Source organism: Pyrgilauda ruficollis, unplaced genomic scaffold (genome assembly GCF_017590135.1).
Source record: "Pyrgilauda ruficollis isolate IOZ18807 unplaced genomic scaffold, ASM1759013v1 scaffold13, whole genome shotgun sequence".
Classification (NCBI taxonomy): Eukaryota; Metazoa; Chordata; class Aves; order Passeriformes; family Passeridae; genus Pyrgilauda; species Pyrgilauda ruficollis.
In genome coordinates this window covers 721,301-733,162 of record NW_024511432.1, presented here as the reverse complement: position 1 = coordinate 733,162, position 11,862 = coordinate 721,301, and the positions used below count along the sequence as shown (strand labels likewise).

Genomic DNA, 11,862 nt, shown 5'->3' with positions numbered 1-11,862 from the left:
TGGGATGGGATGGGATGGGATGGGATGGGGTGGGGTGGGATGGGGTGGGATGGGGTGTGAGACAGCCCAGAGCATCCACAGGCTCGCTCTGCCCCAGTGCAGGTCACGGCACGCTCGGCACAGGCACCTCTCCGGCAGGTTGGAGAGGGAAAGCCGGGGCAGCTGCTGCTCCAAGCACGCCGGCTCCGCGGGTAAACAGATGACTTCAGTCTCCCGAGAGCTACTAAAGCCCGGCAGCACTTGTGCTAACGTGGAAGGGGGGGAGGACAAGAAGGAAACCAAAGAGGGAGAAGCAGCGTCATACCCACGCCAGGCTGCAGAGCGCACCCAGGTAACGTCACCCTTCTCCCAGCCCAGCCAAAAATCCACCCTGGAGCCATCCCCTTCATCCCTGCCCTGCTACCGAAGATCCAGCAGGGAAAAGGAGTCACACAGCAGCCAGAGCAGCTGCACGAAGCTGTTTATCCAGCCAGGGCACGGCTCGGCTCGCGTGTGCCGGGGAGAGGCCGCGGCAGCTGCTCACCCGGCACCGGGAGCAAACCACAACCTGCCCGCAGCAGCCCGGGCTGGCACCGGGGCTCTGGCACCCTCCACAAGGCCCAGGGAGGGCAACCAGGCTGGGATGGCCGGGAGCGATGCCTCTGGCTCAGGAGCGGCCCCGCGGTCCCCACGGCGCGGCCGGCGCGTGCCACCGCCAGGAGCCAAGGCACGCCCGAGGCACCGCTGCCACCCGCCTTGGCCGTGGGGACCCGGGGCTGTCACAGCCCTGGGACGGGGCCCGGGGGAATCGTGCTGCTGGAAAGGCTCCCGCCGCCAGCTGCTCCCAGCGGAAGAGAGCCCGGCGTGGCTGGGAGGCTGCCACCGCCAGCCGGGCTCCTGCCCCGGCTCCCGGGGTGCCCCTGCCTCACTGTCTCCCTGGATTTGTACCCAAGTCCCCACCCTGGCGGTCCTCAAGGAGGGCAGTGTCTCCTCAACACACCAGAGGGACATTTCCATGCCATTCCTTCCAGGCCAGGATGGCATCATGTGATACAGGCCTTTTGCTGCAGGGAGGAACATCTGGCCAGATGCTGCACAAAAAGGGAGCCAAAGGTGCCACCAGGGAGCCCTCCCCACCCCAAAAATCAGCGTGGGAACAGATCCAAGAGAGGTGCAAAGAGGCTCTTGGCAAACCAGCTGTGCCCAGTGCCCAAAACCTCATGTGTCCCCAAAACCTGCTCAGGAGATGGAGACGCCTCCTTGCCACTCAAGGACAGTGACAGGAGCATCAGGACAGGACCCAGCTGGTATCTTGAGGGGTGAAAAGCCAACTCCTGTCATTCCTGATGTACTTGGAAAACCAGGCACCCACGCTGCCGTGCAGGGAAGTCCCTGCTGGCTGGGAAGCAGCCCAAGAGCATCCCAGGCTGCCCTCTGCGACCGAGCTTCCCGGACGGCTGAGCAAGGCCAAGTGTCTGGACAGAACATCTGTCCAGCTGCAGCAGCCAGAGCCGGCCAGCCGACCCTTTACCCCATCTCCCGACTTGGCTGCGACTCCAGAGGATGCTCCAGAGGTTGCAAAAGCATTTTCACTGCCTGGGGTGAGAGTGGAGCCGGTCCCTCTCCCCAGGGTGCCCACAGGGGGTGTTTCGGGGGGTGCAGCACAGTCAGACCAGCATTTTTGGCAGGTGCCTGCTCGAGCTGCCAGTCCTGCAGCGCAGCTGCTTTGGGGAAAGGCAGGGAGAAAGCAAAGAGCAGGGAGGGCAGGGTGAAAAATAAATATATAGCAGCCAGCTGGTGAGCTGTGGAGTCAGCACAAGGTCTGCAGGACACGGCGCTGGCAGCGGCGCGGGAGCCCTGGAATTTCGGACAGCTGGTCCAGCAAGGTCAGCCCGGCCAAAGCAAAGACCCCTGTGCTGCTCCCCACAGCGTGGCTGAAGGACAAACACCCCCAGCTGGAAAGCCCACCACTCCAGGGGGTGACTGACACAGGCTCAGTGTCAGTGAGGATGAGGAGGGACAGCCAGGTGCGAGTTCCCACACAGCAGAGCAGCCCTGACCTCCGCGGTGGGAGAAAGCCCAGGGCGCGTTTTCCCCGCGTTGTTTCTTTGTTTGCCATCTGGGAACACGATCCCCAGGGAGGCCGTGCCCCGAGACATGAAGTCATATCATGATTATATTGCCACCTCCATGCTGGGATTGAGATCTCATCTGAAAATGCCAGCCCGGGTCGGTGCTGGCTGCAGCAGCTGCTTTGCTGAAAGGCAGCGTAGGCCTCACCAAAAACAACTTCACATGCTGCAAACTGAACAGGTTTATCCCAGTGAAGTTGGCTAAAATTCTGCTCTGAATCTGCTGGAATTCGTGATGGCAAAAAATTGCCACAAGCACAGGTAAGAACCACCAAAACCAACCCAAGCTGGAAGCCAAAAGACTGAGGTAAGACCAGCTCTCCTCCTTTTTTAAGGGATGAGGAGAAGCCAAATGCAGCCTGTGCCACCCTGCTGGAGCCCACACATGATGCCTGGGGCAGGACACAGAGGTGCCACCAGCTTGGCCAAAAAAGCACCACCCCCCAAAACACTGCCAGTGGCCAGAAGGTTTTTGATTTCCTTCAAAATCCATAAAAGATGCAAAGAAGGCAGAGGTGCCTGGGGCTCTTCCTACACAGGTCTCTTAATTCTCATGCTGCAGTGCACCCAAATATCCCATAATTTGGCCTGGTGCAATGCAGGAGGAGGGCTCAGGCATCACTCCCTGCCTTCTGGGTTTGTTTTTCTGGCATCCAGGAGCTTTGGCTGCCGCTCAGCATCAGTGGGACAAGGTTTAGTGGAGAACACAAGAACTCTTTGATTTTTGCCCAAAAGCCTTTTCGAAAGCCAAAAGGAAAGTGCCCACCAACAGCTGTCAGCTCGACGCAGTGATTTGGAAATGCAGCCATGACCTTTGGAGCTGGGAACCTGCAGCAGGGGCCAAATCCCCAGCTGAGCCAACAGCACTGCTGGCAATTAGTAAATACAGTGAACTCAGCCCCTGGGGTCTGACCGTGCCCTGTCAGGCACAGCCCCACACCCCCAGCCCCAGGTGTGCCCTGAAAAGTGGGAATGGGGCATGGAAAACACCACGTGATTCCCAGAAACCGGGCTGAGGACAAGGCTGGGAGCGGCAGGGAGGTCCAGCTGCTCCCCAGGAGCTCCATGCCAACCCCAAAGGACACAGAACCACAGATTTGTGTGGGCTGGAAAAGCCCTCCAAGATCATTGAGTCCAACTGTTCCCCCAGCCCTGCCAAGGCCACCAGTGACCATGTCCCCAAGTGCCACATTTTTTTAAATCCCCCAAGGAATGGCGACTCCACGACTGCCCTGGGCAGCTGTGCCAGAGCTTGGTGACCCTTTCAGTGGAGAAATTTTCCTTAATATCCACCCTGAGCCTGCCCTGGTCCATCCTGAGGCCGTGCCCTCTCCTCCTGTTGTTCCCTGGAGCAGAGCCTGTCCCCCCGGCTGTCCCCTCCTGGCAGGAGTTGTTCAGAGCCACAAGGTCCCCCCTGAGCCTCCTTTTCTCCAGGCTGAGTCCAAGGAATGGCGACTCCACGACTGCTCTGGGCAGCTGTGCCAGAGCTTGGTGACCCTTTCAGTGGAGAAATTTTCCTTAATATCCACCCTGAGCCTGCCCTGGTCCATCCTGAGGCCGTGCCCTCTCCTCCTGTTGTTCCCTGGAGCAGAGCCTGTCCCCCCGGCTGTCCCCTCCTGGCAGGAGTTGTTCAGAGCCACAAGGTCCCCCCTGAGCCTCCTTTTCTCCAGGCTGAGCCCCTTTCCCAGCTCCCTCAGCCTCTCCTGGTGCTCCAGCCCCTTCCCAGCTCTGCTGCCCCAATGCTGAGCCCTGGGGACACCACTGGTGACCAGCCACCAGCTGGACATGTCCCCATTCCCTGCCACCCTCCAGGCCCAGCATCCAGACTGTTTTTTACCCACGGAACAGCAACCCATCCAAGCCATGAGCAGCCAGTTTCTCCAGGGAAACGCTTGGAAAACGCTGCCAAAGCCTAATTCCTGAAATCCACACAGACAAGATCCAGAGGCTTCCCTCAGCCACTGAGTGGGTCACCTTGTCACAGGACATCAGGTGACAAGGACCTGCTGGTCATGAACTCCTGTGGGCTGGGCCTGATCACTTGGTTGTCCTCAACAGCTGTGCTTGAGTTATGGTAGGATTTGAGAGCTTTCCAGACACATGGAAGTATTTCCAAAAAGTTGCATTTAAAGGGAAAAAAACCAGAAAACCTCAAGAGGAGTCACTTTTACAGGCACATGAGTGCAGAGAGAGCAGTGGAAGGTGAGGATGGGAAGAGTTGGAGGACAGGGGAATCTTTTCCTGGTGAGCACAGGACACTGAGAACGCCAGACAGGCTGAGGACAAGCAGCCCTTGAGCTGGGAATGCATCACCTCACCCCTGTGGAGAGGGCTGGAGAGCCTGGGGGTGACTTGAGAGGGCACTGCCAGCCAGGAACTGGTCACTGTCACCTCTGGGAAGCAACCAAATCTGGGCATTTTGTGGTTTATTCAAAGCCATGGCTCCCAGCAGCGGCTGCTCGAGGAACCAGCTCCTGCTGGGGTGGAGGCACATCCCAGTGGGATGCACAGGCAGATCAGCAGGAGGAGATATCCCACCTGGATACCCCAAAATCAGAGCCCTACACCAATAAGTGCCGTGGTCTACACAGCTTCCCCTTGTAAGGGGCACAGCTGGACAGAAAATCCATTTTCACAGCACACACCTGGGGACCAAGGGTGACAAGCCAAAGGCTGCCCAATCCAGATGCCCTTTTACACCCAGCACTGCCTTTTTGTCTTGGAGGGAACAACCCAAACCCGCCCCACAAGGGCAAACCACAGCAGGGTTCTGCAGAGCTCACCTCCAGGAGATCCTCCTGCAGCAGGGAGAACCTCAGGCACCACCACACCTCCACAGAGCATCGCTTGTTCCGCTGCTCCCCACCACCCAACCAGCAGCAGAGGCACCACCCATCCAAAATCTCGGTGGCTCCTCCCTCCTGACAAGCCTCAGATGTGGGGGTCCCTCACCAGCACCTCCACAGAGAGGACCTCAGCCCCCACCCTGCCCTTGCTGCCCTGCTAAAAGAGGGACGTGTGGGGGTGTCTGGTGGCTTTTGGGGTATTTGACCTCAAGCTTTGAGGGCTTTGTGTCAACCACACACAGCAGCACACCCCAGCCGTGTGCAGGGGATGCAAAAAAGCAAGTGCAGTCCAAAAGTGAAGTTGCAGAGCTGAAAGGAGAACTGGGGAGATGATTGTAATTGCTCAGGTTCATTCCCTCCAGCTTGGTCCCACCAGAACGGGGACCTGGATGTCACACAAGAGTGAAAGGCTCATCTGGGGTGACTTTCAGCAGCAAGCATGGCTGGACAAGGGTACAGCTAAATTAACCAAGTGCCCTACCCAAGCATTAAGCCGTGTTTTAAATAACCTTGACATCTGTGAGGTCTCAGCCTGCTGGAAAGCATGTGGAGACAGGGAGGGAAAATGTGCCAGGACCTTCTGGCCAGCCAGAGTCCCCACCAGGACAGGGCAGAGCCCGACCACCATGTCCTCAGGCAGCTCTGCTGTGCCTCCTGCCACCAGCCCCCTGCAGCAGCCCCTTAATTTGCTCATTAGCAAACCTGGGAACAAGAGGAGGAACTCAATAGTGTCCCTTCCTGGGGACACACTCTGCGTCCTCCTGGGAGTTTGGGATTGGGGCCAGTGGGGACGAGGACTGGCGTGCCCAAAAAACGCTGGGACCTGGGGGGGTCACTGAGGAACGCCACGGGAAACACCCAGAGCACCCACCCATGCTGGAACATAATGTCCCCATGAGGTGGCCCGGGGACACCGAGGGGTCAGAGGCCTGAAAAACCAGCTGGGGACATGCAGGTGATGCCCCTCTCAGCACTCCAGCACCATGGGTTGTTCACCTGATTCCCAAGTCCTCCATGGCCACCAGCACCTTGCAAATGCCACCAGACCACGTGGGCATCACAACCTACCCAGCAACCATGAAAATGCATCCACAAACGACCCAAAATTACGTCAGGACCATCCAGCTCAAGCTGACAGACTCGGGGGGGAAACCTCCCAAAAGCAACAGCTTCCAGAGGATTCCCAGCACCGGTGCCAACCCAACCTCCTGTGCCATCCTGGCACCCTCCAGGTGAATGCAGCTCCTGCCTGGTGGCTTTCCAAGCAGTGTCCCCCCCAGGTCAGGAGCCAGCTGAATGGTAAATTATATCTGTAAGCAGCCAAGGGAGAGTGATGGGAGAGAAAAGGAGCGCTGTCTTGGAAGGACTGGTTTACATTTCTAAAGAAAACGCCAGTGCCTCAGAGAGCCACAGGGTTCTGGCTCCGGATGGAGCTGAAAGGCTTTGAAAATGACCTCGGGGATTTGGGATGTTGGCACTTGACAGAGCCCAGCCTGGGGCCTGGTTTGGTGATACAGAGCAGCGGCTCTGGAGAGCTCCCACAAGCTGGAAATTTGGGAGTAAAAGCCATTATTTTCCCATCCCACGAGAAAGACAAGCTTGGGAGGAATAAACTTTGGCTCTGCCATGTGCTTTTGAGGTGATGCCCTCAAAGCAACCTGTGTAACCCCAGGGGGAGCCACAGAAAGGAGCAACTGGGGAATCTGGCAGCACCTGGACCATGACACCCGTGACACCCTTCAGGGTTGCAGGGCTTTTGGGGAGCCCCCACTGCAGGATAAGCAGAGCAGCACAGGTGGGGGGAACCCAGCCCTGTGCTCACCCATCAGCTCTGGGAAGAATTGGGGCTTCTCCAAGGGAAATCCCATCATTAAGGCGCCTTGTAGAACTGGGGATAAGTTGGGAAGTTTCCTAGAGAGCCCATGAGCTCCTTCCAGCTTCCTAAGGATGCTCCCATGGAAGGGAGGTCAGGCAGCCCTCCCTGGCACCTCTGAGCACCCTCAATGGCAAGCAGGACAGGATTGGGATTTCCTCTGTCCTGGCTCCCACCTCCCTCATGCGAAGCTGCCAACAACACAGACACTTCTGGAACAGGACAGGTCTTGGCTCTTCCCACCTCCTGGAAGGGTTTTTATCTGTTCCTTCGCAGCTTGACAGCTCCAAAAGTTCATTGCTAAAGGCACCCCATCCATTAGAATTCTCCCCCAGGAGCCAGACCCAAAAGAAGAGCATCCATCTATGTCACCGCTCCAACTCCTCCTGGATTCCAGAGGTGGGAAGTGCTGGGAAAGGAGGGATGGGGTCCGGGCCAGCTGCCTTACCTTGGGGAGGAGAGACGGGGGTGCCACTGCCAGCAGCTCTGGCGGGGTCATGCTCTTGCCAGCCAGGACCACGGCCCCGCACTCGGCACAGGCGCCGATGGTCAGCTGCTTCCCATCGTCCACCAGCAGGCTGTTGGCCACGCGCAGGGTGTAGAGGAAGACGGGGAGCCTGGCCACTTGAACCGCTTTTAATCCAAGGCATCGCTTCTTCTCCTGCCGGCAGAAGAAGCAGACGAAGGTCTCCACCTTGTACTGCCGGGACCAGGCGCTGCTGGGGTGGTGGGAGTTCCTGCCCTCGTGCTGCAGCCACTGTCCCAGCAGGTCGTGGTAGCACAGGATGCAGGTGGCCACCAGCCCGGTGGAGTCGGCCGGCCTGGCCCGCGGGGCGGGCGGGTAGACGGTCAAGAAGGGGAAAAAGGGCTCCTTCTCCCCAAATCGCCCCGGAGGGTTGACGTTGAGCTGGAACTCTTTGCCAGCTCCCAGCTCGGCCCCGCAGATGTAGCAGACAGAGGTGGGACCGGGCTTGATGACAGCGGGGTGGCCGGCGAGGTCACCAGCGGAGAAGACCTGGTGGTACCTCCCCAGGAAACTCTGCACGGAGGAGATGAGCTCCTCGTTGTGACAGGCCCTGTACATGGCCCACAGGTCCTGCAGCACCCCGAAGCACTTGCGGCAGCTGCTGACCTCCCAGTGCTTGTTCAGCCCCTTGGCGCCGGGCGGGCAGGGCAGGAGGCTGAGGAAGGGGAAATGCATGGTGCTCTTCGCGTTGCCGTTGGTGATTTTGGCCGCCACCGGCCTCGCCTCCTTGCCGCACTCCTCCCCGCAGAGGTAGCACGCCTCGGGCACCGGCGGGATGCCCGTGCCGTCCTCCTTCATCCCTCGGCGGCCCTTGGCGGGCATGGCCCCGGCGCTGAGGGGCACCACGTAGAGCCGCTGCAGCACGGGCACGTTGGCCAGCTCGAAGCTTTGCCACTGCTGCATGAGGGAGGCGAAGCAGCAGGGACACACCAGGGTGCTGCCGGTGGGGGACAGCGGCTGGGCGCCCGGCGGGGGGCTGTGCAGCCACAGGAACGGGAAGAAAGGTCCCGGCGAGGTCTTCTCCTGCTTCTGCACGTGGACGCGGTGCTGGGCGCCCGGTGCCAAGGGGCTGCCGCAGATGTAGCAGGCGGTGCCCGGTGCCCAAGCGGGCCGCTCGCTGCCTTCCTCCTCCTCCTCCTCCTCGCTGGTGATGTTGATCTCGCTGTCCGAGGAGCAGCAGGGGGGCCCCCGCTCGTTCCCCGCCGCCGGGGGGGCCCGCGCCGCGCCGCCCGCCCCCTCGGGCTCCGACAGGGGCTCGGCGTCGGAGAGCTCGGAGAGCTCGGAGCCGGCTGCCGGCCCTTCCTCCTCCTCCTCCTCTTCCTCCTCCTCCCGCCGCGCTCATCGCCGCCCCCGGCTCATCCCGCGGCTCCGCCGGACACGCAGGCTCGGGGGGCGGGTTTGCGGAGCGCTCCCCCTCCACCCCTCCGCCCGCCTCCTCCCGCCGGGGGAAGGCAGCGAGAAAGGAAAAGAAAAAAAAAATTATGATAAAACAACGGCAACGACCAAAAAAAAAAAAAAAAGCTCCGCACGGCAACAAAATATCCACGAACAGCAACAAAAATAAACCCGGGATAAAAGTTCGGTGCGAAAGTTTGGGTCCCGCCGGCGGCGCGGAGGAAGGGCGGCTGCCGGCCGCCTCCCGGCCCCGGCGCCCCCGGCCCGGCTCCTCCCCGGCGCGGAGCGCCGCGGAGGGACCCCACGGGGGAGGGACGTGGGGATTTACAGAGCCACCCCCGGGGGGTTTGTGACCGGCCCCACGCGGGGCGGCCCGCACGCTCTGTCCCCTCCGCGCCCGTCACCAGCGTCCCACCCGCCACCCCCGAACCGCAGCTTTGTGCCGCTCCCGCTCCTCCAAGGCACCACGTCCCGCTTCACGCCGGCAGGACGGATCCCACCGAAATCACCGGCCCTTTCCTGCCCTTTCCAGCCATTAACTCGGTGTCCCGACCACCCCCGGTAATTTATTTCCCACTTCCAAACTGCTGCCGCTGTTCCAGTTCAATACCAGATTCTATTTCCCGCTCGGTCCTAAAATGCTGCGTCGCTTTGCCACTCACTGGTAAATAGCTGATGCGTTCCCAGCCGGAGCTGGCGGCGTTTCAGCGGGGCATGCAATAATCCCGGTATATCCTTACCTGCCTCGCAGCCCGCGATAAGATTTAATGCTTGGAAAGCACTTTGCTGTCCTTGGACAATAGGCACCGCGGAAGCGCAAACTGTGCCCAGGGCCAGCCTCAATTAAACCTGACTGATTAACCACCCCAGCATGCCCACCGGCTCGGCACGGCTCTCCCGATTAAATAAATATATTAGGAGCTGGATGGGGGATTTTTTTTTCAAACAGTCTTTTTAGGAGGGAGCCTGCTCCCGGCAGTGCTGTGGAGTTGGAGTTCACGGCAAGTCACTGCAATATCCCAGGTGCTGTCCTTGCAAGTCTCCCTGAGCTGGGAGGGTGCAGAATGAAACCCAAAGAGCCAAGGTCAGTGGTTGGATAGGACACAGGGACAGAGGGACAGCAGGGTGAATGCCTGACCCACGTGCCAGCACACCCAGACGATGCACAGAAGCCACACTGTCCCTTGCTCCTCATCACTCCTCGGGGCACCCCGTCTGGGTCCCCCTTGGGCTGACCAACCCTTGGTGTCACCTCCCACCCGGATTGCGGGTGACGGCGTCCGGTGCTGCCCGGCAACTGGCCCTGAGATCAAACAGATTGTGTGACATCAGCTGGAGCGCGGGCAGGGGCAGGAGGGCTCTTCGGGGACCCGGATCCAGTTTCCACGCAGATGGCTCCGGTAGTAAAGAAGCAGGGGGTGGGAGGCAGCACACAAAGCGGGAATACGATACCTTGGGAGAACTGGCTCCACGGGGCTTTTTCAGGGGTTTCCAGAAGACAGCAGGGCCTCGTTATATTTTATTTATTTATAGGGCTGATGTGGTGGCTGCTCTATGCACCGAGGGCAGCGGGAACGCCGCGCGTCGCGTCGGGGTGGACATGACTCAGACGCTCTTTAAAGATCCACACGGTCTCTCGGTGTCACCCCTTTTCCCGGATGGAAAGGGGCCACCGGGCTGGATGGGATCCCTGACCCCAGGCAGCAGCAGCGGATCTGGGGATGCCTCACCCCAACTGCCCAGCTGGAGCTCCCCGGGGAGCTGTGGCCACCAGCTCAGCCCACCCTTCGAGCGCAGCCGACAGATGCTCTCCCGCCTGCTCCGCAGATGGGCGAGAAAACAACACGCCGTATTCAAAGTCCAGAGCTCAGCAGGGCCAAACCCCCCTCCCCACCCTGCCCTGAAACACCAACCCTCCGTGCCCCTCTCCGGAGGCACCACGAGCCCCCGGCTCCCCCGTTCCCCCCGCGCCCCTCTGGGACGCGGCCTCGGAGCAGCTTCCCGGGCCTTGGCTGCGCCCGGACAGAGCAGCTCATTTATCATCCTGTGCCGCCCCGGCCCTGCGGTTGCTGTTTGCAACAGAGAAGCTGGGAGGGAGAGAAAATTTCTCAAGTCGGCCTCGGCAAGAACTGAAAACACATGCCCTGGCGGCAAACGCGTCCCCCGGGGCGCGCGGGGATCAAGGCGAGCCTAGCGCAGGATTTTCCAGCGCGGCTCCCGCCGGCGCGCAGCCCTCCTGCCAGTGCACAGCCACCCCTGGGCTGGGGGTGGTGACAGCCAGGGCTGCTGCCCCGGCCCAGCACTGTGAGCACAGGCAGGGCAGGGTGGCTCCTGGCTCGCTCAGGATGGCCAATGTCCCACTGTGCCTTGCTGGCTGCGGTGCAGAGGTGGCCCCTTGCTCAAAGACAAGCCCCAGGGACAGATGTCCCTTATGAGGTAGGGGACAGGCCATCTCTTGTGTCTGGACTCAGCACCAGTTGTGCAAGGTGCTGTACAAACAGCTGTGATCAGCCCCGTGGGGCAGGGGGGCTCCCCTGGATTGCATAGGGCAGGATTCAGGATGCATGAACAGCCCACAGGGTGCTGGGTCCATCCCTGTCCCCATCCCTGTCCCCATTCCCATTCCTGTCCACATCCTCATTTCCATGCCCATTCCTGCCTCAATTCCTCCCTCCATCCCCATTGCCAGCCCCAGCCTCATCTTTTTTCTCATTGCCATCCCCATTCCTGTTTCCACTTCTCTCCCTATTGCCATCCTTCTCCTTACAACCCTTTCTTTTTCCACTTCTGTCCCCATCTCATCCTCATCCTCACCCTCATTCCCATCTGTATCTGCAGCCTCATCACCGTTTCTATCCCTATCTCTCTCCCCATCCTCATTCCCATTCCAATCCCCCTCTCTGTCCCTATTCCTGTCCCAGTCCCTGTTGCCCTGGGGGCCCTGCAGGTCAGGCCCCAGCAGCACCCATTCCCTGGCACCCCGAGGAGCAGGCACGTGCTGCAGATCCCACATCCCAGGGACCGGGAGGTTAATATGGAAATTACCAACTGCTTATTCCTTCCAGCTGTTGCTGTGAGTCATCAAGTGCCTTAAAGAGCATTTCAAACAAC

At 60.1% G+C, this 11,862-nt stretch overlaps 1 protein-coding gene across 2 annotated transcripts in view; it reads right to left on the bottom strand.

The window, feature by feature from the left end:
• The window catches only part of GSE1 (Gse1 coiled-coil protein), a 98,606-nt gene extending 89,926 nt beyond the window's left edge, over positions 1-8,680 (bottom strand). For both annotated transcript variants that reach the window (XM_041458683.1, XM_041458684.1), the window contains exon 1: positions 7,279-8,680. In XM_041458683.1, the coding sequence (XP_041314617.1) occupies positions 7,279-8,259 (981 nt within the window). In that variant the 5' untranslated portion in view covers positions 8,260-8,680. The remainder of the gene's footprint in view (positions 1-7,278) is intronic.
• Between the last annotated feature and the right edge of the window lie 3,182 nt (positions 8,681-11,862).